Consider the following 22,608-nt stretch of genomic DNA (forward strand, 5'->3'; position numbering starts at 1 on the left):
GGCTGTGTGCCAGTGACACTTGACGCAATGGGCTGAGCCTGGCTTTGGCCTCGGGCCTCGTTTGCTGACTCCTGCCCTAGATCAGTGTTTATCAGACTCTGTGGGAAGGACCAGTCTGTTTCATTTCCACTTTGTCACAAACGGATACTTCTGCACGTGACCCTGTTCTCGGGTGTGGGGACGCACGCTGGCCATGCACTGGGATGCTGCGGTCTTGTCAACACGCTCTCAAGTAGACTGAATTCTCTCGACTTCCCGCTCCCCCAGACCAAGCGTCACAGACCCAGGAGGCTGCCTGGACCACAGGGGGACAAGTGCCCATGTAGAGGGAGCAGACGGGGTTGAAGTGCTTTGTTAACTCTAGGAGGGTTCTCATGCTTCCGGCCGGAGCGCCCGGAGTCTTTAGGCTGTGACCACAGTGAACCCCACTCTGGGTCTGTTTCTCCTTTGGGGTCTCCCCAGTTCTTGGCTTCCTGTGACCCTCCAGGGGGTCCCTGGGGTAGAGGTCAGTGTGGGTGCTGCAGAAATGGCCCCTAAGATGCTCCTTGGAGGGGCTGTACCATGAGCTCATCTTGCCTGGCTCCCACACTGGGAAACCACGGCCAGAGGGTTCAGACCTCTGCCTTGGGGCTCCTGGGGGCCGTGTGCCTTTTCCCGTTTCGACTGGCCATGGTGGGTGCCGTCCTCCCGAGGTCCTCTCCCCAGGGATGGGGCTGTCTGCTTCTCTGCCGCTTTGTTCACTTTGCTTTTGTGTGAGAGAGAGTCTTGCTCCCTGCAGACTGCAGAGCTGCCCGCTTCCTTCTCACACCCCTGCATGCGTGCGTGCATGCACACACCAGAGCTGTGCCTGGCAACCTCTCTCCAGCCCTTCCTCCTTCCTTCGTGAGCTCTGGGTGCCTTGTGTTAGACATCATGGGGTGTGGGAGAGGGCGCAAGCTGAGCCCTTCTCTGCCTTCTGGAAGCTGCCCTCCGCCTTGGGGGCCACCTTTGGAGAGTTAAGAGGGATTTGTGGTCAGGGGCACAGAGGCCTAGGTGGGGCATACATTTCAATGATGGGGAAACCGAGGCTTGGGGATTTGACTGATGGACAGATACCTCTAGCCTAAGGCCTTGCATCTTCTTGCTTCCACATCAGGGCTGCCCGGGAAGGCCCTTCCCTTGACATTTCCAGCCTCTGGGCTTTGACAGGATCCCTGTTGATTCTGCTTACTCATCCTCCTGCTTCCCAGCCTCTTACAAGCTTTGGTTTTGGAGGGTCTGAAACATACATTCTAACACACCTACGTGGTCTCGTCTAATTCTCTTTGCAGAAATAACTGCTTAAAAAAAAAAAAAAGCCAGACAGCAAAAAGATGACTGGATTTTTATGGAAAATTGGGAGAATTAAGAAAGACGCCAAGAAGAAAATAATCACCTACAATCCCACGCTCTCCCAAGCCTTACTCTTGTCAGACATCACTAATTGATTGCCACCCCGCAGTATAACTGAGTGTTCTTGGCAGACAGGACTAATCGATTTGGACTGGTACACAGGGGAAGCCTGTCCTGTTTTCTCCTTTGAAAGGGTGTTTTTTTTTTTTTTTTTTTTTTTTATGTGTCTCAAATCAGAATGTAGTTGCTAAATCAGGATACATCTAATTCGTTAGTGTTTAATTTGTCTGCAGATGATAATGGATATTGGATAGCATTTTACTGAAAAGGGGAGTTTTGCCTAAGGTTATCCTTCTGACTTTGATCTGTGTATGTGACACCAGTGTGTGGGTTCTCCTCCTGCAAGACGGGGGACTCCCACAGTGGCATTTTGTTTTGGAACCTGGTCTTTGAGCCTCGTGTCGCCTTGTCCACAGTCCCCTGGCATGGTTCCCCATGTCTTGCTGTGTCACTTGCGCCTGTAGCAGACGTACAGGTCGTACCTTTTCCCGGTTGTCTCTGCTAACATGCAGGCTCAGTCATCTCATCTGCAAAGAGGCTAGAACGTGGAGGCTGTGGCAGGACTGGGTGCCCCTTAGCTGAAGGTGACCCTTCTCCTTGTTGAGTAGTCCCAGGAATGTCCTCTGGCCAGACCCAGCCTGAGGGCCCGGTAAGGATGCTGGAGGGTCCCCGGGGTGCAGGAGCAGTGCTGGGCAGGGGGCTCTGGCACCTCCTGGCTGTGCGGCCAGCCTGCAGGGGTGTGGATGCTCACTGGCCTCCCTGTGCTCTGCTGCAGGATGTCGGGCTGCTCGAGTACCAGCACCACAGCCGTGACTACACTTCACACCTGTCACCCGGCTCCATCATTCAGCCCCAGCGGAGGAGGCCCTCCCTGCTGTCTGAATTTCAGCCCGGGAATGAAAGGTGAGATGGGGCCCACGCATCCACTTCTCAGACGGGGACGTGGAGTCCTGTGCCCACAGGGAGCTTGCAGGGTTGGTGTTAAACAAGGGGGTGGCAGGCTGTGCCCTGGTCCTTGTGCAGCCAGGATTGGGGCGAGGATGGGGAAGGGCAGGGAAGAGCCACACGGCCCTCGGGTCTGCAGTGGTCTCCAGGTGTGTGGCCCAGACAGGAGTTTAGGGCCTGACTTAATCCAGTATGATATCATCTCAGCTAATTACATCTGCAAAGACCCCACCTCCAAATAAGGTCACATTCTGACGTACTGAGTTAACACGAATGTGGAGGGACTCAAACCTACTATGGTGCCTTTTGCATATTTAAATGAAGAAGCCACGTGCTCCTGCCAGGCCTCTAGTGATTGTGAAGCTGATGGCTCTGAGCTGGGCAGAAGGGGCATCTTGTGACCTGGCTTTGGTGAGAGAAATGGAAGGAAAGGAAAGCATTACAGCACAGCCCCGCCCATGTTGCCATGACATCCACTCACCTCATGTGTACAGATTGAGCACCTGTTGCCAGGCCCTGGGATCCAGCAGTGAACTAGATAGATGCATATCCCTGCCCTTGTTGGATGGACATTCTGGGGCAGGGGAGGCAGCCAGCAAACGCACACAAACCAACAAGCAAATGGTGAGGGCTGTGAAGATAAAGAAAACAGGTGGCTGAGTTCCCCTTGTGGCTCAGTGGGTTACGAGCCTGACTAGTATCCATGAGGATGCAGGTTCTATCCCCAGGCTCACTCAGTGGGTTAAAGATCTGGTGTTGCTGTGGCTGTGGCAAGGCTGGAAGCTACAGCTTTGATTAGACCCCTACTTGGGAGCTTCCTTATGCCGCAGGTGCAGCCCTAAAAAGGCAAGAAAATAAAAGAAAATAGGTGATGTGATGAGGTAGGACTGGTTGGCAGGGAGACTGCTGTTAGGAGGCAACACCTTGTGCACTGAGACAGGATGGAGAAGAGTCAGCATGGAAGGAGCTGGTATGTGAATGTTCCAGCCTGGCAGGTGCAAAGGCCCTGAGGCAGGGATGCAGTGGGCAAGGCAAACAAGATCCTGTTTCAGTGCAGAGTCAGACCCAGTAGGTCTGAGCTGGGACTCAAGATTCTGCATTTTTTTTTCTTTTTACGGCCGCACCTGCAGCATATGGAAGATCCTGGGCTAGGGGTTGAATTGGAGGTGCAGCTGCCAGCCTTCACCACAGCCATAGCAACATGGGATCCGAGCCGTGTCTTCAACCTACGCAGCAGCTTGTAGTAATGCTGGATCCTTAATCCACCGAGTGAGGCCAGGGATCGAACCTGCATCCTCATGGACACTATGTCAGGTTCTTAACCCACTGAGCCACAACGGGAACTCCAAGATTCTGCGTTTTTAGCCAGCCCTGAGGGCCACACACAGTGGTGAGGGAGTGGGGAGCCGCCAGTACATTCTCTTGCTATGAACTTAGTTGGTGAATGTTGACTTGAAGAAAGACAAACCTCTGTTTGAGTCCTGCCTTGCTGCGCCCCCTAGAATGGATGGGCATTCCTCTCGCAGACAGAAGGGGGCATGGCTCATGGGTAGCTATCAGCGGGAAGAGCAGCAGATGTGATGGCCCTGTGCCCTTGCCTCCTGCAGGTCCCAGGAGCTTCACCTGCGACCGGAGTCCCACGCGTACCTGCCTGAGCTGGGCAAGTCAGAGATGGAGTTCCTTGAGAGCAAGCGTCCTCGCCTGGAGCTACTGTCCGACCCTCTGCTGCGGCCCTCACCCCTGCTGGCTGCTGGCCAGCCTGGGGGCTCTGAGGACCTGTCCAAGGTAAGACCTGCCCACTGGCCAGCAGCTCCTCTGAAGGTTTGGGCTCTGCTGCGATCTGGTGGGGAGTAAGGGAAAGGGTGGTATGCTGGGCTTGGGGGAGGGACCAGGCACAGGGTGTGCAGAGGCTGGGCAGTGAGAGGAGAGTCCAGGGACCAGGTCGGCTCTGTGGGCCATTTCTTGCCTGGGGAGGGACAGCGACCCACCCCCACCCCATGTGTCCAGCCCATGGGGGCCCCATGCCCACAGCGCCCTCGAGGGCTCTTTGATTTCACTCTTCTTTAAATAGAAAGCTGAGCTGAGATAGTGGGAGAGAGAGTGTGCATAGATTAAGCTCCTGTGGTTTGCTGTTGCCAGAGGTTTTTCTGCTATTTCAGTGAACCTCAGGACTGCAGAGGCTAGAATAGAAACTTGTTTGGTCTCTGTGTAAGTGGAGGAATTGCAGCCAGTGGCCCAGGTGTTTCTGTCCTCTAGGGTCCCCCAGCCGCCTCCAGAGGGTTATTTCACTGTGACTGGCTAGGGTGGGGCAGGATCTATGGCCAGGTGACACACTCGTCCTTGGCAGGCTGCATGATGGATGTCCATTTTGCACGAGCTGAGCAGTGCCATCATGCTCCTTTGTGACCAGGAGGACACACATTAGCTCATTAACGGCCTCCCAGCTGCTGGGTGAGGTCAGTGCTCATCTTACTGCAGCACCAGTGGGGGAGGGTGGGGACTGGGAGCCAGGCCAGGGGAGGGAAGTGGCCCACTTAGGCCTGCTGGATCCTCTTCTCTGCCTCTGACTGACACTGGGTGGGATTTCAGGTTGAGGCAGGTCCTTTATCGGGGGCTGGCAGGACAGGGGGATCCTGGAGTGGTCGGGATAATGATCACAAGCTAACACTGAGCCCCTGACTGTGTGCCCGGTACTTTGCCAAGTGGGTGTCATTCCACTGAGCCTTCCCAGCCTGATCTGCGACCACCTTTATAGAGGGGGCCCCCGGTGGGAAGAGCCACTCGCCCATAATCATGGGGGGGTGCCCGGGTCTGCAGCCCAGCCCTGCCCACCAGGCTGTCCTGCTGCGGGCTTCCTGTGTGAGCCGCCCTCCTCCCTCTGCCCAGTGCCTGTCGCCCTCTCGTTGGCATCCTTCTCGCAGTTTCTTTGACCTCCCAGCCTCCTAGGAGGGGTGTTGCCATGCGAAAAGCTGCTCTGAAGTGGGTCTTGGGCGGTAGGCGAGGGGTGTGTGTAGGGGGGCATAGGGCCACCAGGGAGGCTTGATGTCCTCACAAGGGACTAGCGCCTCGAGAGGGCCATGTCCCTGTGCTCATGTTCACTTCTGCCCAGAGAGCTGACTGCTGGGTGTCTCTGGCCAGCCCTTTCTGGCCTCTGCTTCCTGCCGTGAAGCTTTCCAGAATGAGGCTCCTGAGAGTCTCTATGCCTGACAGTGGCTCTGTGAGTCCTTCTGCTTGGCCATCTCCTTCTTGGGCTTCCCTGGGGTGCTTCCTCTCCCTCTGTGGGTCTCAGTTTCTGTAGCTGTCACTGTATATCTCTGACCCTGTGTCTCTGTCTCTCTCTGCCTGTGTGTGTGTGTGTGTGTGTGTGTATCTGTCTGTCTCTATTTCTCTCTATCTCTGTCTCTTTGTCTGTCTGTCTCCCTGTTCTCCTCCTGGACCCCATGGGTGCAGGGGAGGGATGGTCCCAGGGTTGGGGCCTGGTTGGACCAACTACTGTAATTGCTCCAGGCTGTTCAGAGCATGTGGAAAGTTTGAGCGCATTTTGGGCAAGGGAAGAAGCCAGGGGAGAAATACAAGTCTGAAGGAGCTCAGATGTTTTTTGCGTCTGCTCTGTGGAATTCAACTGGATACATGAGACAGGAATTTGATGGGATTTTTTTTTTTTTTTTTAAACAACACCCCCTCCCTTCCCTTGGCCCCTGCTGTGCTCCTTTTTCGTATAAAAATGTTCTGTTTTATAATGCTTCCCTACCCTTGAGCCTCTGGAGTCCTGTGGCATCAGAGGCTTCCTTTGCAATTCACCACACTTTGTTCTGGGGACTTTAGAATCATCACAAACGGCAACATTTCTGAAAGTTTCTTTGTCTGTTGGGGCCCTGTTGGCTGAAAAGGACAGAAAACCCATGTCAAACTGGCTTAGGCAGGAGTCTTGGCTTATAACTGGAATCTAGGGGGTAGTTGGCTTCAGGCACAGCTTGATCCAGGTGACATGATGTCACCAGCTCCTGGTCTCTGTTCATTTCTTGGCTCTGCTGTCCTGCACGTGGTTTTGGTGGGTTAACAAGAAGGCAGTTTGAGACTCCAGACCTTCCTCTGCCCACATTCAAGGCTGACAAAAAGAGAGAAAGCTATGTCTCCACATTTCCAGACCAAAGCTGTTTATCTCCCTGCCATTAGTTAGGGCCATGCCCGTCCTGGAACCCATCATTGCGATGAAGGGTGTGGACTGTGCGTGCCTGGGGCCGGCCCTGCCCTTTCCTGGGGCTGAGACCAGGAGATCCAGGGGTCCTCTTCAGCCCCCAAGGCTTTCACTCCCTCTGGTCTGTAATTTTACATAATGAATTTTTCTGTCTCATGTTGGCCTGAATTTTTACACCAAGAGTATCCAATGGGGAAAATGATGCCAACTGCTACCTAGAGACTGGTAAGGGGATTGGATTATTGTTTTTCTCCTGCGGGTTTGGATTGAAAGGAAGGCCAGCGGCCATTGGGAGAATCATCTGGAGAATCATCTGAAGCCAGTAGCCAGGCTCCCTGGGTCCCATTCCTGGAAAACCCGGCACTGCAGGAAGCACTCTTTGCTCTCTGGGTGTGCTTCCTCTGTTCAGATTGAAGTGAAATTCACACAACGTGAAATTAACCACATTGAAGGGAATAATGCTATGGCATTTCCTGCATTCATGGTGTTATGTACCCCCTCTGTCTAGTCCCAGAACATTTTTATCACTCCCCCCGCAAGAAACCCTATTACCCATCGGCAGAGACTTCTTCCCTGGCCTCCTCCCAGCCCCTGGCAACCACCACTCTGCTTTCTCCCTATGGATTTGCCTTTTCTGGACACTTTCTCTCACTCTGCCCAATGTTCTTAAGGTTCATTCCTGTGGTACCACGTGTCGGTCCATCACTCCTTTTCATGGCTGAATCCTGTTCCGTTGCACGGAGAGACCGCACTTTATTTGTTTGTCAGTTGTAGGATCCACCTGTGCAGTTTTGCTGAGCATAAAAGCTAAGCCTGAACCTGAAGGAAGGAGCCATTGAAGAAGACAGCTTTTACCCACTAAGAAAAGGGAGTTCCTATTGTGGCTCAGCGGGTTAAGAATCTAACTTGTATCCATGAGAATGTGGGTTTGATCGCTGGCCTCGCTCAGTGGGTTAAGGATCTGGCATTGCCGTGAGCTGTGGTGTAGGTCGCAGACACAGCTCAGATCTGACGTTGCTGTGGCTGTGGTGAAGGCTGGCAGCTTCAGCTCTGATTGGACCCCTAGCCTGGGAACTTCTATATGCTGTGAGTGCGGCCCTAAAAAGAGAGAGAATTTAAGAAAAGGTTTCCAGCAACTTTTCCAACAGTTCCTAGCAGTTGCTAGCCACTCCATCTCATTCTCGCGCTTCCCCCGTCAGCTTTGGAGACAGAAACCTCCTTTGGCTCATGTCATTTTGAGAATGATTCCTGAGTTGGATGAGCTGCTTTAGGGTGTCCTGGCCCCAAAAGCCTTCTGTCCACAGTCCTCACTCTTGCTTTGCTTTTCTCCCTTCCCGGTCCCAGTGCAAGATCCAAGGGGGGCTGGAGAGGTATTTCCTACAGCAAATAATAAGACTGGGCCCTGGAAACTGTGTTGCCAAAACCTTTTGTCTCAAGAACCCTGAGAAATGAGAGTTCCCGTTGTGGCTCAGCAGAAACAAAGCTGACTAATATCCATGAGAATGCGAGTTCGATCCCTGGCCTTGCTCAGTGGGTTAAGGATCCAGCGTTGCTGTGAGCTATGGTGTAGGTCGCAGACACAGCTCAGATCTGACGTTGCTGTGGCTGTGGGGTAGGCCAGCAGCTGTAGCTCCGATTTGACCCCTAGCCTGGGAACCTCTATATGCCACAGGTGTGACCCTGAAAAGCAAAAAAAATAAAGAATCCTGAGAAATGATTGAGGCTGTCCAAGGAGACTAGCTAAGCACCATGGGGCCGGGGGAAATGGCGGATCTCAATGAAGGGCTGGGGAACAGGGTGTGGAGCAAGGCTCTGATTCCAGTGGGCACGCAGGTGAAGCCAGAGGGCACGGCTGTTGCAGAGGCCTAGAGGTACCAGAGTGTGCAGGCTGCCTCTAGTTTGGCATATGTGGGGTCAGGCTTCCAGCCCCTATGTTCACCGGCTCGGCCTTCCTACTGGGGAGCAATTCGGGCCTCACACTATACCACACACCCCCTACCCCAGAGTATTTTTCTAGGGGATTTTTCTTCCACAGAGTTTTGCCTCTGATTTCAGGGGGTCTTGGACCCTGGAAAGGATCTTGTTCTTGCTTTTCTGCCCAGCCCCATGGCTCTGTTAGATAAATGTAAGGTGGAGACCTCATTTCTGCTCTGGGAGCCCCTGCAACCTAGTTGCACACTCTGCCTGCTTCTGGAGAGTTCTGACTGAGGCCTGGTTTCTCCTGTCCTATGCCCTCTAAGTCAAGGCTCCACCGCTTTGTGGCTGGTGACCTCAGGCACATTATTGAACCTCACTGGGCTTTAGTGTCCTCATCTGGAAAAGGAGGAAAACCGAATATCCACTACCTGGGTGGGCTGTGACAATAATGTGAGTTAAGTGTACCAGGTGGCAAACTCAGCAAGCTCCAAACCTGGCCCTCGGCTTGGGTTTGTAAATAAAGTTTTATTGACACCCAGCCATGCCTGCTCTGTTGTGTCCTGTCTGTGGCTGCTTTCCCACTTCAATGGTGGGTGAGTACTTGGGACAGAGACCATCTGGTGGGGAAAGACTGGACGCTTTTTCCATTTGGCCCTTTACAGAGAGTGTGCCAACTGCTGGCATAGCGCCGTACCAGGCCTGTGCCCACAAGCCTCATCGAGTGTGCCATGGGGAGGAAGTGGCCGTCCCCTAGGAGAATGCAGCAGGGTTCAGGGGGCCGGGTGTGCTGAGGATTGAAATAGTGCCTGGTTCAGTTTCCTGGGTGTCCCTAAGGAGCACCGAGGGTGCATCAGAGCCATGTCAGGGTCGCATCAGGGTTGGTGAAGGACTTGAAGACTTTCCTGCCTTTGCCCCAAGGGTTCCGGGTGAGTGAAGAGCCTGGGAGGCTCGACACCAGCTCTCTCCATGTCTCCGGTGGAAATGATGAGGCCAGGAGGCCAACCCAGTGTGATCTCAAGGCCCTTTGGCCCCTTGGACTGAGGTGGGGCCTCTGTGTGTGGATTTAGGACCGAGACGGCGAGGCGAGGGGCAAGGGTGGACTTGCAATGGCACAGCCTCTGCTTGTCTTGGGATGGGGGGGCGGTGCTTGGCAGCCTCAGGGCTGCAGTTGTCCCAGGGAATAATGTGTCCTCTGTCCTCGGGCTGCAGCTGCTGTGGGGGTAGGGAGGCAGCAGCCTGGAGCTCCTCCTGGGGCCTCCTCTGCCAGCAGCTGCCGGCTTGGCCTTGGGGATGGCACGGGGTGGGGGTGGGGGGTGGGGGGCAGGACGGTCCCAGCCAGCGTCTGTGGAGCACTTCCAGCCTGCCAGGCTCTGAGCAGAGCACTTTGCACACATTCACGCATTGGAGCCTCAGCACAGCTGGAGGCAGGAATTGTCCCATTGTACAGATGAGGAAACAGGGCTGGGAGCCCGTGCATGATCTGCTTGTGGTCACGATGCTAGGAGGCGGCAGAGTAGGTGGGGATTTGAACCCAGGGCCGCACAGGTGAGAGCTCCTGGGGCGAGGACCGTGTTGGTTTGCTTGTTTACCTCCTCCCCAGCATGCTCCCAGCACAGCTTTCCTTGGTGGAATGAAGAAGTCACCGAATACCCCAATGAAGGATTCCCTTGTTTGTGTAACACGTTTTTAAAAACAGCTTCATTACATAAAGAGTCACGCTCAGTGAAGGAAAAGCAGAAAAACAGGGGTAAATAGAAAGAAGGAAGTGAAAATACCCCCTTCTCTCCTGCTGTCCCAGCAACTACTTTTTGCATGTATGTATCCTGTTCTCCTAGTTTTCCTGTGTGTCCGTGTATATTTTCTACAAAACAGGGTTTGCTCTGTGTATGATATTCTGTAACTTGCTAAGTATCTTGAATAAGTGCTCATGGAGGGTCATCTGAGGCCAGGCCTCAGGGGTTTGGGGGTTCTGGGTCTTGGTGCCTGCTCTCTAGGAGTTTAGTCTAGGAGTTCCCGTCGTGGCTGTGGTTAGTGAATCTGACTAGGAACCATGAGGTTGCGGATTCGATCCCTGGCCTTGCTCAGTGGGTTAAGGATCTGGCGTTGCCATGAGCTGTGGTGTAGGTCCCAGACACGGCTCACATCCCCTGTTGCTGTGGCTGCGGTGTAGGCTGGCAGCTGTAGCTCCAACTAGACCCCTAGCCTGGGAACCTCCATGTGCTGCAGGAGCAGCCCTAGAAAAGGCAAAAAGACAAAAAAAAAAAAAAAAAAAGGAGTTTAGTCCAGTGGAAGGACATAGTCAGCGTAAGTGGAGTAAGAGAGGAGTCTTAAGGGAAAAGGGAAGAGGGAGGGCTTCACGACTTGGGGAGGTTGAGAAAACTCAGAAGGAGGAGGAGAGAAAGGATCTGGACTGTGCAGAAAGCTGGGAAGGAAACACCCGCCAGGGCAAAGGCAAGGAGGTGGGATCAGTGAGCAGCCCCATGCCTGGGACGTGGGGCCCAGCATGCAGATGCCTGGTGTGCTGGCTCCTAAATCATGGCTAGAAACTTGCCATGTGTTGGGGGGCATCGCTGGCTGGGGGGGTGTCCCCTAGTCTGATGCCACACCTGTTTCCTCGCCACCATAGGACCGCAGCCTCACAGGCAAGCTGGAGCCTGTGTCTCCTCCCAGCCCCCCGCACGTTGACCCTGAGCTGGAGCTGGTGCCTCCAAGGCTGTCTAAGGAGGAGCTGATCCAGAACATGGACCGGGTGGACCGTGAGATCACCATGGTGGAGCAGCAGATCTCCAAGCTGAAGAAGAAGCAGGTGCGTTTGGGTGGGGAAATGGCAGATCTGATTTCCTGGTCTAGCAGCAGCAGCCACTGAGAAGATAACACTAGGAGTAAGAGTAGTGGTGAGTGTGCCCTGAGCATTGCCATGTGCTGGCTCATTTTTATGCCCTTTACTCTTGTTGGACAAGAGAGCTGTTTTGTGTGGTGCTGTCCAGTGGAGCTTTTTCTGTGGTGACGGAAATGTCTTGGATCTGCACTGCCCGGAATGATAGCCACTACCCATGTATGACCGTTGAACACCTGAACTGTGCCTAGTGCAGCTGAGGACCTGAGTTTTTAATTTAGTTTAATTGGAATTAAATGAAATTGACACTTGAATAACCACAAGTGGCTACCATACTGGATGGCAGAGGAATGATGGGTGGGAGGTCAGCATTTACAGCCAGGCTGTCCAGTGATGTTGGGGGGGCAGTTGCTTCTCTGTGCCTCACTTTCCTCATCCATAATGTGGAGGAAAATATCACGTGACTCTGGCCCTGGCTCTGAAATCTGAGTGAGCTGGGCCTCTTAGCTCTGCCTAGGAACATTCACCTCCCTGAGACTCGGTTTACTTATCTGTAAAATGGGCACAGACAGGACGTCATCTCATAGGGTTGTAAGGAGGGGATCTTAATATAATATAAAGTATAATATAAAGTATACTTATATACTTTCTAAGTATAATATAAAGATTAATTATACTTAAAAATTTTACATTTTACTATGAACTGATAGGCAGTTAATTGATGATCTGCATTTTCCTGGCTCTTCTCCTACTTCCCTCCTGGGCATCTTCACGTGTCTGCTCAGATGTCCCTTCCCCCTCCCCAGCCATCCTCTACCTGAGGGGTCAGCAAATCCATCCAGATCTGGGTTGATGCTGTTTTTGTAAATAAAGTTTTATTGGCACTTAGCCACATCCATTTGTTTGCGCGTCGTCTGTGGCTGCTTTTGTCATTCAACTACAGAGTTGAGTGGTCACAACGGAGACAATGTGGCCAGCAAAGCCCAAGATAGTTACTTTCTGGGTCTTTACAAGGAAAGTTTGCCCTCCCTGCTCTGTCCTGTCACCCCACTTGATGGCATCACCATTTGAATTAATGAGTATTTCACTTTGTGACATAGTGATCTTTTCACAACTGCAGTGTGAAAACAGGGTTCTTGTCTCCTGTTCCCTGCTGGGCCCCTAGCAGTGCGGGCATGTAGTGGCTGCTCCTCAAAAACTATTGACCGAGGAGTTCCTGCTGTGGCTCAGTGGGTTAAGAACCAGCTAGTGTCCACGAGGATGCCGGTTCCATCCCTGGCTCAGCAGGTTAAGGAGCTAGCATTGCCGTGAGCTATAGTGTAGGTCACACATGCGTCTTGGATTCTGTATTGCTGTGGCTGTGGGCTAGGCCAGCAGCTGCAGATCTAATTTGACCCCTAGCCTGGGAACTTCCATATGCCGCAGGCACGGCCCTAAAAAGAGAGAGAAAAACTTGACTGAGTCAATGTGACAGTGTCTTGACTCTGGGGAGCATCTGGGTTACCCTGGGGGAGGCAGGGTCAGCCCTGATCCCCTCCAGGTAAGGATGCGTGGGCTCTGCATAGGTTCATGGGCCCACCCTGCCCACTATGGGCAGTAGAAGGAAAGCTGGTGAGAGATGCTTCCTGGATTTTTGGAAGATGTACAGGGGTAGGGGGTTGTTGATTCCAAGAGGCCTTGGGGCTGTTGCTTGCTGGGGTGGGGGTGGGGGGTAGGGGAGCTGAGGATGGTCCAGCAGCTGGGTTGGTCATGGAGACTCATTCAGCTGTCTCAGACCCGGGGGGGCAGTCTGTGGGTCTCCAGGAGGCCGACTCAGTGTGTGGGTAGGCAGGCCCTGGTTGAGTCTGGCAGGCATCGCCAAGGCCTGTGGCGTTTGGGGATCTTTAGTCCCCCTAGACCTGGCTTTGGGATGAGGCTGAGTCGTGTGTACACTTTTGACTGCGACCGGAAGCCCAGGGGGCCCAGAGCAGCCCTCGATAGTCAGATTTTAAAGAAATTCTCCTTTGGCATTTTTTTTTTTTAAAGGTAAATTCACAAAACATAAAATGACTCATTGTAGGATGAGTAATGCAGCGGCATTTAGTACATTCATGGCATGGTGCAGCTACCCCCTTCTATCTAGTTCTAGGACATTTCCATCAACCAAAAAAGGAGACCCCATACACATCAGCAGTAACCCCCCAACCCCAACCTGCTTACTGTCTCTATGGATTTGTCTGGACATTTCCTATAAATGGGATCATAAAACACATGGTCTGCTGTGTCCAGCAGCTTTCACTCAGCATCGGCGTTCACCCCCGTTGCAGCCTCTATCGGCTTCAGTCTGTTTATTGCCGAATAATATTCCACTATATGGATGGATCGACCACATTTGTTTATCCATTCATCAGTTGGTGAACGTCTGGTGTGTCTCCTTCTTTTGACAGTCGGGAGTAGTGCTGCTGTGTGCTTTTGTCTGAGCATCTGTTCTCAATCCTTTGGGTCTGTAGGAGGAATGGAATTGCTGGGTCCTGTGGTAACTTGTGTTGCACTTTTAGTGCCTCAGGGAGGGCCACCTTCACCCACTGGTTGGAATCGCCTTTCTGTCCTCCCTTTCTGGCTGGGTACTCCTTCCATTTCTTTGCTTAATTTGTTTTGCCCTTTTTGGAGGGATTTAGTTGTTTTGCCCCATGCGAACTGCCCTTCTAAAAGCCACCATCAGGGGTCACTGTGGCATTGAGGCAGCTCAGCTCAACCAGCCAGGCCTTTGTGCCCGCAGCAGCCAAAACTGGATTTTCTGGCTCTTTCTGTGTTTCCCTCCTCGTGGCCACCTTTTTTTGAGTTTATAATGGTCATTTAAAAAAATGGTTTTATTTTATCTTTTTGCTCCATAATTGTCATGGGCGCAATGTGTGAGCCTTCTGTGCAAAGAACAGTGTTCTCATCTCACCCAAAACGCCCTGTCAGATTGTACCCCTGGGCCTTGGCCTCCTGTGTGACCTTGGGCCAGTGTCTTACGCTCTCTGGTCTTTGCTTTCTCTTTTTGCTAGAAAGCAGACAGTAGCTTGAAGGGAGGTCCTTAATGGTGTTTGGAGGAGGAGGGTCCAGCGTGAGGACCACAGGCAGATGACGATGATAATGACGATGATGAGAAGCTGGTTGTTAGGTGTTTAGTGCTTTGCATGCATCTGCTCATTTCATCCTCATATCAACTCTAGGATAGAAACTTTAATTATCCCCATTTTCCAAATGAGAAAAGTGAAGTTTAGCAGCTTCTCAGGGTTACATAGCAAGTAAGTAGTAGAAATAGGGAAATAGGGTTCCAGTCTGGACAGTTTGGCCCCAGAGTTTCCAGCCTCTCCTGAGGATGACGGCACTTGTGGTGGTAATGATGGCTAGTGGCTGGTCTTTAGCGCGTCCCCAGTCTGCACTATGCATGCATTAACTCATCAGGGTTAATGAGCCCACTTTACAGATGAGGAAGCTGAGGCACAGTGGGCTTAAGCTGTTTACTTATGCTCACCAAAGCTGGGCTTGAACCCAGGAAGGCTGGTTGTGAGTCTGGAGTTGACCCTGGTCAGGCCCTTCCCCGTGGGAGCTGAGAGAGGCCCTCCAGGGCTCGGAGTCCCTGCGGGTGACTCAGAGGAAATGGTTAGCAGCCTGACTTCCTGTGCGGGGCCACCAGCCCGGCTGCATGGGGGCCGCCCCTCCGCCATGGGGGTGCTGCCTCTCTTCCGCCCGCCGGCGTGCTCACCGCTATGCTCTCCCCGCTTCCCACAGCAACAGCTGGAGGAGGAGGCCGCCAAGCCACCCGAGCCTGAGAAGCCTGTGTCACCGCCGCCCATTGAGTCGAAGCATCGCAGCCTGGTGCAGATCATCTACGACGAGAACCGGGTATGCCCCACTCCGCCCCCTGGAGCCCCCACCCCACCTTCTGCTTGCTGTGTGCTGGCTGCCAGGCGGGATGCAGGTGTCCCTGTGAAGCGTCTGGCTCTCTCCACCCCCAGCCTCAGTGTTTCCATCTGTGAAATGGGGACCTCTGCGAACAATCTCCAACCCCTCATCAGACTTGGGTTTGTGAGTGGGAGGAGGAGGGGCGGCTAGTGGAGACCCATCTTGGTGTGGCTGTGTTCCGTTCTGCTGAGACACACAGACTGGTGTGGATGTTGCCTGTGAGATACAAATAGAAATGCAGGCATTAGGTCATAGGAGAGCTTTAGGGGCCAGTTGATCTGTGGAAGGATGGCAATAGCTTAGGGACTCATGTAGAAGAATTCCTGTAATGCAGTAGACAATAGTAATATTATTCATCATAACAGCAAACATTAGTTGAATAGCTTCTCCTTTTCAGGTGATGGGCCAGGTTTTTTACGTAGCAGTCCTCAGAGGGTAGGCACAGTGATTGTTTCCATTGAACACAGGGAGAAACTGAGGCCCAGAGAGATAAAGTGACTTGTCTGAAGTCACACAGCTGAGAAGTGGCGGACCTGGGATTTGAACCTGTAGGCCATCAGTCCCAGAGCCTGATTCATCAACACCGGCCTCTGCTTACATTTAGCCCTGGAAGGGGCCTTTGGGGTGGTAGAACACAGGTTCTGTAGCAGACTACCGGGGCTTCTAGGGATCTGTGGAGGCCAGCTGCGTGGTGTCTGGAGGAGGCTTGGTCTTAGGGGAGGGGCTTAGGGTACCAAGAGCAGAGTGTCTCCCAGGGGTTAAACTAATAAGGCTTGAGCTGCCCTAAAGTGGAATCTGGTGTCCTGTGAGATGGTGAGTTACCCATCTTCCCATAAAGCCACTAAGGACTCACCTTCAGTGATTGACAGTTGACTCTTTCCAAATATGCTCAAGGCCTGTATTCATGGCCTGCGTATTCTCCCTTATTTCATAGATGAGGAAACTGAGGCCCAGAGAAGGATTGTTCCTTGTGTGAGGTCACACAGTGAAGTGTGACAGAAGGAGGACCTCTCCTCCCTGCCTTGGCCCCTTTGGTCCTCTCCTGCTCTGGGCTCCTGGTCATATTTCCCCGCTATCCCTGATATGGGGTCTGACCCTGGCTGCTGGATCAGTGCTCAGAGTCCAGGTGGGAGCTGGGGAGTGCCTGGTGTCCCAGGGCCAGCCTGGATGGGAACATGCAGTTGGTACCTGTGCCTTATGCTCCAGGCAGGGACTACTGGATCACCTAATTTAGCTATGCCTCTGCCTTTTGAAGCTGCAGTGGATGCAGGCTGAGACTGAATTTGCTGGGGCTTGGGAGCTGGGAGCTGGGCCTTGCAGGGCTGGTGACCCTTCTACCCCAAGTAACATGAATAACAATCATAATGACAAGAGAACTAAGGGGCCGCATGTACTTTAGCCAGTTGTCCAGGTTCAGATCCCATTTCTACCACTTCCTGGCTCTGTGACCTTGCGCAAATTACTTAAGCATTGCTTTGACTTATGTTCCTCACCAGCAAAATGATGATAATTGTAGCACCTACCTTATACTGTGGTGTGGAGATTAAATGATTTCATATGTAGCACCTTTAGAACAGTACCTGGCACCATGTAGGTGCTAGCTGGTACTGCTAATTTTTGTCATTGTTGTAGTCATCATTATTCTTTTCTTCTTGTTATTGTTTATGTTTTGCATGACTTCATTTAATCCTCTCTAAGCATGTATAAGACAGGTACTATTATTCTCTCCATTTTATTCATAAAGAAGTCAAGGCTCAGAGAGAGAAAGTGACCCACCTGAGACTGCATAGCAAGTTGGCTTTGAGGCTGGGGATTGGAGCCAGAGTTGAGTTGGCTTTAGGAACTTGTGGCGGAGGGGACAAATGCAGAGAAACTGAATATGTCACCCCAGGCAGCCCCTCGCCCACCCTCCCCGATCCTTGGATGGGAGAGCAGGCATGGTTTTCTTCAGCAGCTGTGGAGGCAAATTGATGGCTTTGCCCAGGATGTCACCATAGTGCCCTGGGCCCTTTCTGGGGACCCAGCCTGTGGGGGTGGTCAGATTCTAACCGGCTGGAGCCCTCAGCTCTCCTTAGCCAGGCAGACTCCAAGGCACAAGCCTTTGGTAGCCTCTGTGGGAAGCTTGCTCCACCACCCATCCTGGCCACTCACCCATTTCCCTGAGAGTTTGCCTAAGCGGTAATTTGGGCATCCCCTCCAGGTCTCACCACTTTCTCCCCAAAGAGCTGTGGCTGCAGATCTCATTGTTCTTCAGCTCCTTGGACTCAGCACTCCCCTTCCCGCAACAGCAGTTAAGACACACCTTCTTGGGTCTCACCCAGGGCGATCTTGCTGCCAGAATTACAACCTCCTCCTGCTCCGATTTTCTGTAGCTTTTGTTGGGGGGCAGTGTGGAAGTAGAGGAGGAGGAGGTCTGGATTCCAGTCAAGCCTGTGCCCTGATGGGGTGGGTGGTTTATTTCAGTTCCAGATCTTTGGTTGCCCTGGGTCCTGGGCTCATTCTTAAGGTCACAGAGTTGATGTGGCTGAGATGGTGGCTGCAAGGGCTTTGTAAACTGTGAAGTGCTGTACCAGGAAGGATCTAGTAAGTTAAGACTCTTGGATACAAGAGACAAAAATTCAGCTCAGTCTGATTGAGGCTAAAGAGGGGGTTATTGCATCTTGTATTAAAAGTTGGTATTAGTTTACTTCAGGTATATGTGGATCCAGGTGCTCCCATGAAGATGTTTTGGAAGGCTCTGGCCCCACCTCTACTCTTTCTGTGCCAGTGTCATTTCCAGGCATGGTTTCCCAGGACATCTAGGAATGTCTGCCAGCAACTCTAGGCCCACTTATCCCTCTCAGAAATTCCTCCCAGCAAAGATCTCAGGGTTGGCTCTGATTGGCTGGCTGGAGACACACACTCACTTCTCAGCCAATAATGAGGCCAGGGGTTTGACTGCACTGATTGGTCAGAGCTGGGTCTTAGGCCCACCGCTGGGGTCTGGGGGTGGAGACAGTCCCACCCTCACCCTGTCCCAGGGACTAGATAGAGGAGGGGGCTTCTCCCAAGGAGAGGTCAGAGGCAGGGAGTGGAGGCTGGTGAGGCGTATGCAGCCTGTGCGCCCCCCACCCCCACCCCCACCCTGGGCTGGTGATTACCAAGTTGGGGCCAGCAGAGAACAGGCTGGGGGCTTTATGCCCGTTTATACTGATTTCATCCTGATGGGGGCTTGAGAGTCTATATGAGTCACTGGCCTTCCCCTGGCCCCCAACGCCGTATTTTCAAATGAGGAAACAGAAGCTGTGAGTGATTTCTTGCGGGCACTCACAGGTAGTGAGTAGCTGGCTAGGATTCAAACCCTTGTTCCTGGGATTCTGCCTGGTAAGTTCAGTGCATCTCGCACAACCACCCATTCATTTATTCATTCGTCTGTGTAACTGAACATTTGCTCTGGGCCTGCCCCTGTTCCAGGCACTGGGGGCACAGTGGTGACCTCGGCCCCAGCCCACTTGGGCAGCTCAGGGCCGGGTAGGTGGCTTTCTGATGGGGGAGCCACCACACATAGGCACGCTGTAGATCTGAGGAATTTTGCCCCTCAGTGTCCCAATCCCCCTTTCTTTCCTCTCATCTGCCACCTCGCCTTGCCCCAGCTCCAGGGACACTTGTACTTCCTGGAACGCCAGGGCCTTTGCACTGGCTGCACCGTCTGCCTAGAGCTCCCTTTGCCCATTGGGCTCGCTCTCTCACTCCTTCAGTTGTTTGCTCAAGTGTTCCCTTTTCAGCGAGGCCTGTTTGACCTTCTGTTTAATCCTGGAAACCTATCAACATCTCCTCTCCCTGGCTTTAATTTTGCCTTTTGCCCTGCTCCCCACTGGATATAATTTGTTTATTGTGAATGGAGTCTCTGTGCAGGCAGCGAGCTCTTTCTTGCTCAGCTAGATCTTCAGCACCTAGAACAGCGCCTGGCACACAGTAGGTGCTTATTAAATATTTGCTGAACAAATGATTGCATGGCAGAGGGGAGGGAGACCCATCCCCCTGGAAGAGTCCTCTGGCTTTGGGGTTGTGGGGCCTGGCCTCTGGCCCTAGCGGAGGTCAGCGGGGGCATCCCCCTGCCTGGGCTGAGCCTAGGGGACTGAAGGCCTGGCGGGCGGGAGGCCCCTCATGTCTTGGGCAGGAGCAGCCAGAACCAACCACCCCCTGGGGGATCAATCGGATTAAATTTTAATCCTCCTTCCTTCCCTGCTGGTTCCTCTGAGAGGCAGACACAAGGGTCTGTCTCTAAATGCCTGGCTGGCTGGAAAACGCAGCTTCCCGCTGGGCAGATCCTGCCCAGCTCTTCTGCAGACTGGACTCTGGCTCATTATCCATTCGGGGCACATGGTCAAGGTGCCAGCAGGCATGGGGGTGGAGAGGGGAACGGGGCCAGGGGGGGGGGGCCTGCCTGCGTGGGTGGGGCCAAGCCGGTGCTCGCAGATGGTGGAGCAGGAGGAGGGTTGCCACACCCCTAAGGTGCAGGAACGGGCTGGAGCGAGACCAGAATTGGGAAAGGCTTCTTGGGAACTGTGGGTAGGCTGTTGCTCCAGGAGGGGCGTTTGGTGGGGGTCACAGCACAGGCGGAGGCTCACAGAGGGGACAAGGTCTCCTTTGATCTTCAAAGGGAGTGTGTCTGGGGTGGGAGGTGGAGGTCTGGTGGGTCTGGGAGGATGCTCAGGCTTGGAGCTTGAATAAAACAAACACATAAGCAGCACTAGTCTGCACTAGAAGGCTGAGTGAATAAGGGGCAATTTGCATGGTGCTGATACTGTAGGAAACCAAGGCGGCCAGCAATCCAGGCAGACTTCCTAGGGGAGATGAGCAAGGTCCACACAAATGAGCACTGCTGGGAAAAGGTAAAAGGGTAGTTTCGACAGAGAGGACTCTGGCCCATTCCAGAGATGGTGAGGAGGCGGAATTCATGATGGCAGGGGCTTCTGATTGCTGGGTGATGAGGAAATCGAGAAAGACCCGAGTGCTGTTTGGTCTTAGGTCTTAAGCATCTTACTAGCAAAGTGTATACAGTGTGATTAGGACTAAGCAAGACAAAGATGAATAATTCTATCAGTCATAACCAATAATGTGAAGCATTTGATAGTGCATTTTGGGGGTCCAGGCACCCTGATGCCCAGCTTCAGACTCCCTGTCCCACCCGAATCGTGATTCAGGGCTTTTGGAGCAGCGGCTTGGGCCCAGTCCCCAGCCAGGCCCTTACCTCTGCCTTCACATTTGGCCATCTTAACTGCTCTGGAGCCCAGGGCTTCCTCCAGATTCCACCGTGTGCAGGGAGTGATGTCCTAATGAACCCACGAATTCTGCTTCCCTCACTTAGTCCTCTCTACCATACACTTGGGAGGGCTCTGGATGGGGTCTTTAGGCTGCGGGTCCAGACTGGTATAGAAGCCACACCTCAGGGGGTGACTGCTGCCCTGTAATAGTAACGTGGCAGCACTTGCCAGATGGACGTGGTGTGGAGAGGAGGGCGGTGTGGCCTAGAGAGAGATGCTGGGGTCCTGGGCTTCCTGGCTGGGTAGGTCGGTGCTGCTGCCCTCACTCTGCAGTTGAGGAGGGTGAGGTCCGGAGCTCGGGCTGGAATAGGTAGCAGAGGAGCTAGAATGGCTCTAAGGGGCGGGAGGCAGGTCAGGGGGCTGGTCCAGGTGAGGCTTTGGTCCCCCTGCCCGCAGGGAGAGCTGGCCCAGGCCCAGACGAGTGAAGTAACTTGCTGAAGTTTAGAGCAGAGGGGACTTGCAGACGTGGGCCCCTGATGGGCAGATGTAGAGAGAAAGCGCCGCCCCGACCCCGCTCCCAGAACTGAGCAGCAGATTCCCTTAGGCTATTCCAGAGAAGCTGGGAGCCAGGGGGTGTGGTGGAGTGAGGTGGAGAGGTGTCCCCAGGAAGATGTGAGGAGGTGGGCGAGCCACTTCAGGACCTGCCTGTCTCGGCCTTTTTGTGTATGTAAATGGGGCTGATGCTAGAAGCTTCCGTAGAGGGTTCCTATAGGAACCCAAACCCATGGGTCTTGTAGAGGATCCAGGCCTGGCACCTGTAGGGGGCCACCTGATGTGAGCCATGGCTTTGTCATTATTCAAGCAATGATAAGAATAGCCAGCCCTGGAGTTCCCATTGTGGCGCAGTGGTTAACGAATCTGACTAGGAACCATGAGGTTGTGGGTTCGATCCCTGGCCTCCCTCAGTGGGTTAAAGGATCCGACGTTGCCGTGAACTGTGGTGTAGGTCGCAGACGCAGCTCAGATCCCGCATTGCTGTGGCTCTGGTGTAGGCCGGTGGCTACAGCTCCAATTAGACCTCTAGCCTGGGAACCTCCAAATGCCATGGGAGCAGCCCTAGAAAAGGCAAAAAGACAAAAAAAGAAAAAAAAAAAAAAAAAGAACAGCCAGCCCTTCCCTAGCACCTTTCATGTGCCAGGTCCTGATTTAATTCTAATAGCCACTTGGGATGGTGCTCTTATCCCCATTTCATAGGTGAGGAAGCTGAGGTTCAAGGTTGGTGAAGGGACTTGCCCAAGACCACACAGTAGGCAAGTGGGTTTGAGCCAGGCTGGCTGGCCTTGTAGCCTTGTTCCTGTCCGCCTCACTCTCGTGTTTTCCAGTGCTGCAGAATCTTTAGGACTGTTCCATGATGGGTTTCTTTTGGGTGAATGGTAGGCGTGCCTGCCACCTTTTGGAAATGGAATTGCGGCTTAAAAGACCTGAGGACTGCCCAGGGCCTTGGAGTGGAGCTGGGGGAAGGCCTGCTAGGGAGCGAAGGAGCTTTCATACCTTGTGTGTGAAGGGGAGCTGGATACTGGGGGTGCACCGGGTCACCTGGGCTTTGGTGGGTCAGGAAGGGGCTCCTCCCTGCTATCTTCTTCAGGGGCTGCCAGAAGCCCCCTCCCCGGGTGCCTGTGTTTCTGAGACAGTGAAAAAGTGAAGTTGGAATCCACTCTGGTTCATAGGACATAGTTGCTCCAGCTCTGCCCTTCCTGTTTTTGGCATCACCCCTTTTTTTCTTTTTTTTGTCTTTTCTAGGGCTGCTCCCTCGGCTTATGGGGGTTCCCAGGCTAGGGGTCTAATCAGAGCTGTAGCCGCCGACCTACGCCACAGCCACAGCAACTTGGGATCCAGGGCATGTCTTCGACCTACACCACAGCTCATGTCAACGCCAGATCCTTAACCCCCTGAGCAAGGCCAGGGATCGAACCTGCAACCTCATGGTTCCTAGGCGGATTCGTTAACCACTGAGCCACAACAGGAACTCCTTGGCATCACGCCTTTATCTAGATGGGCAGTTGCTTCTGATCCCCACAGAGCCTCATGTTGCGCACAAACCC

At 53.3% G+C, this 22,608-nt stretch overlaps 1 protein-coding gene across 1 annotated transcript in view; it reads left to right on the top strand.

The window, feature by feature from the left end:
• NCOR2 (nuclear receptor corepressor 2) overlaps positions 1 to 22,608 on the top strand; it is a 176,631-nt gene that overhangs the window by 24,612 nt on the left and 129,411 nt on the right. The window contains 4 exon segments of the mRNA NM_001044576.1: positions 2,207 to 2,334; positions 3,984 to 4,161; positions 11,118 to 11,297; positions 15,087 to 15,200. Coding sequence (NP_001038041.1) covers positions 2,207 to 2,334; positions 3,984 to 4,161; positions 11,118 to 11,297; positions 15,087 to 15,200 — 600 coding nt within the window.

Source organism: Sus scrofa, chromosome 14 (genome assembly GCF_000003025.6).
Source record: "Sus scrofa isolate TJ Tabasco breed Duroc chromosome 14, Sscrofa11.1, whole genome shotgun sequence".
NCBI classification, from domain to species: domain Eukaryota; kingdom Metazoa; phylum Chordata; class Mammalia; order Artiodactyla; family Suidae; genus Sus; species Sus scrofa.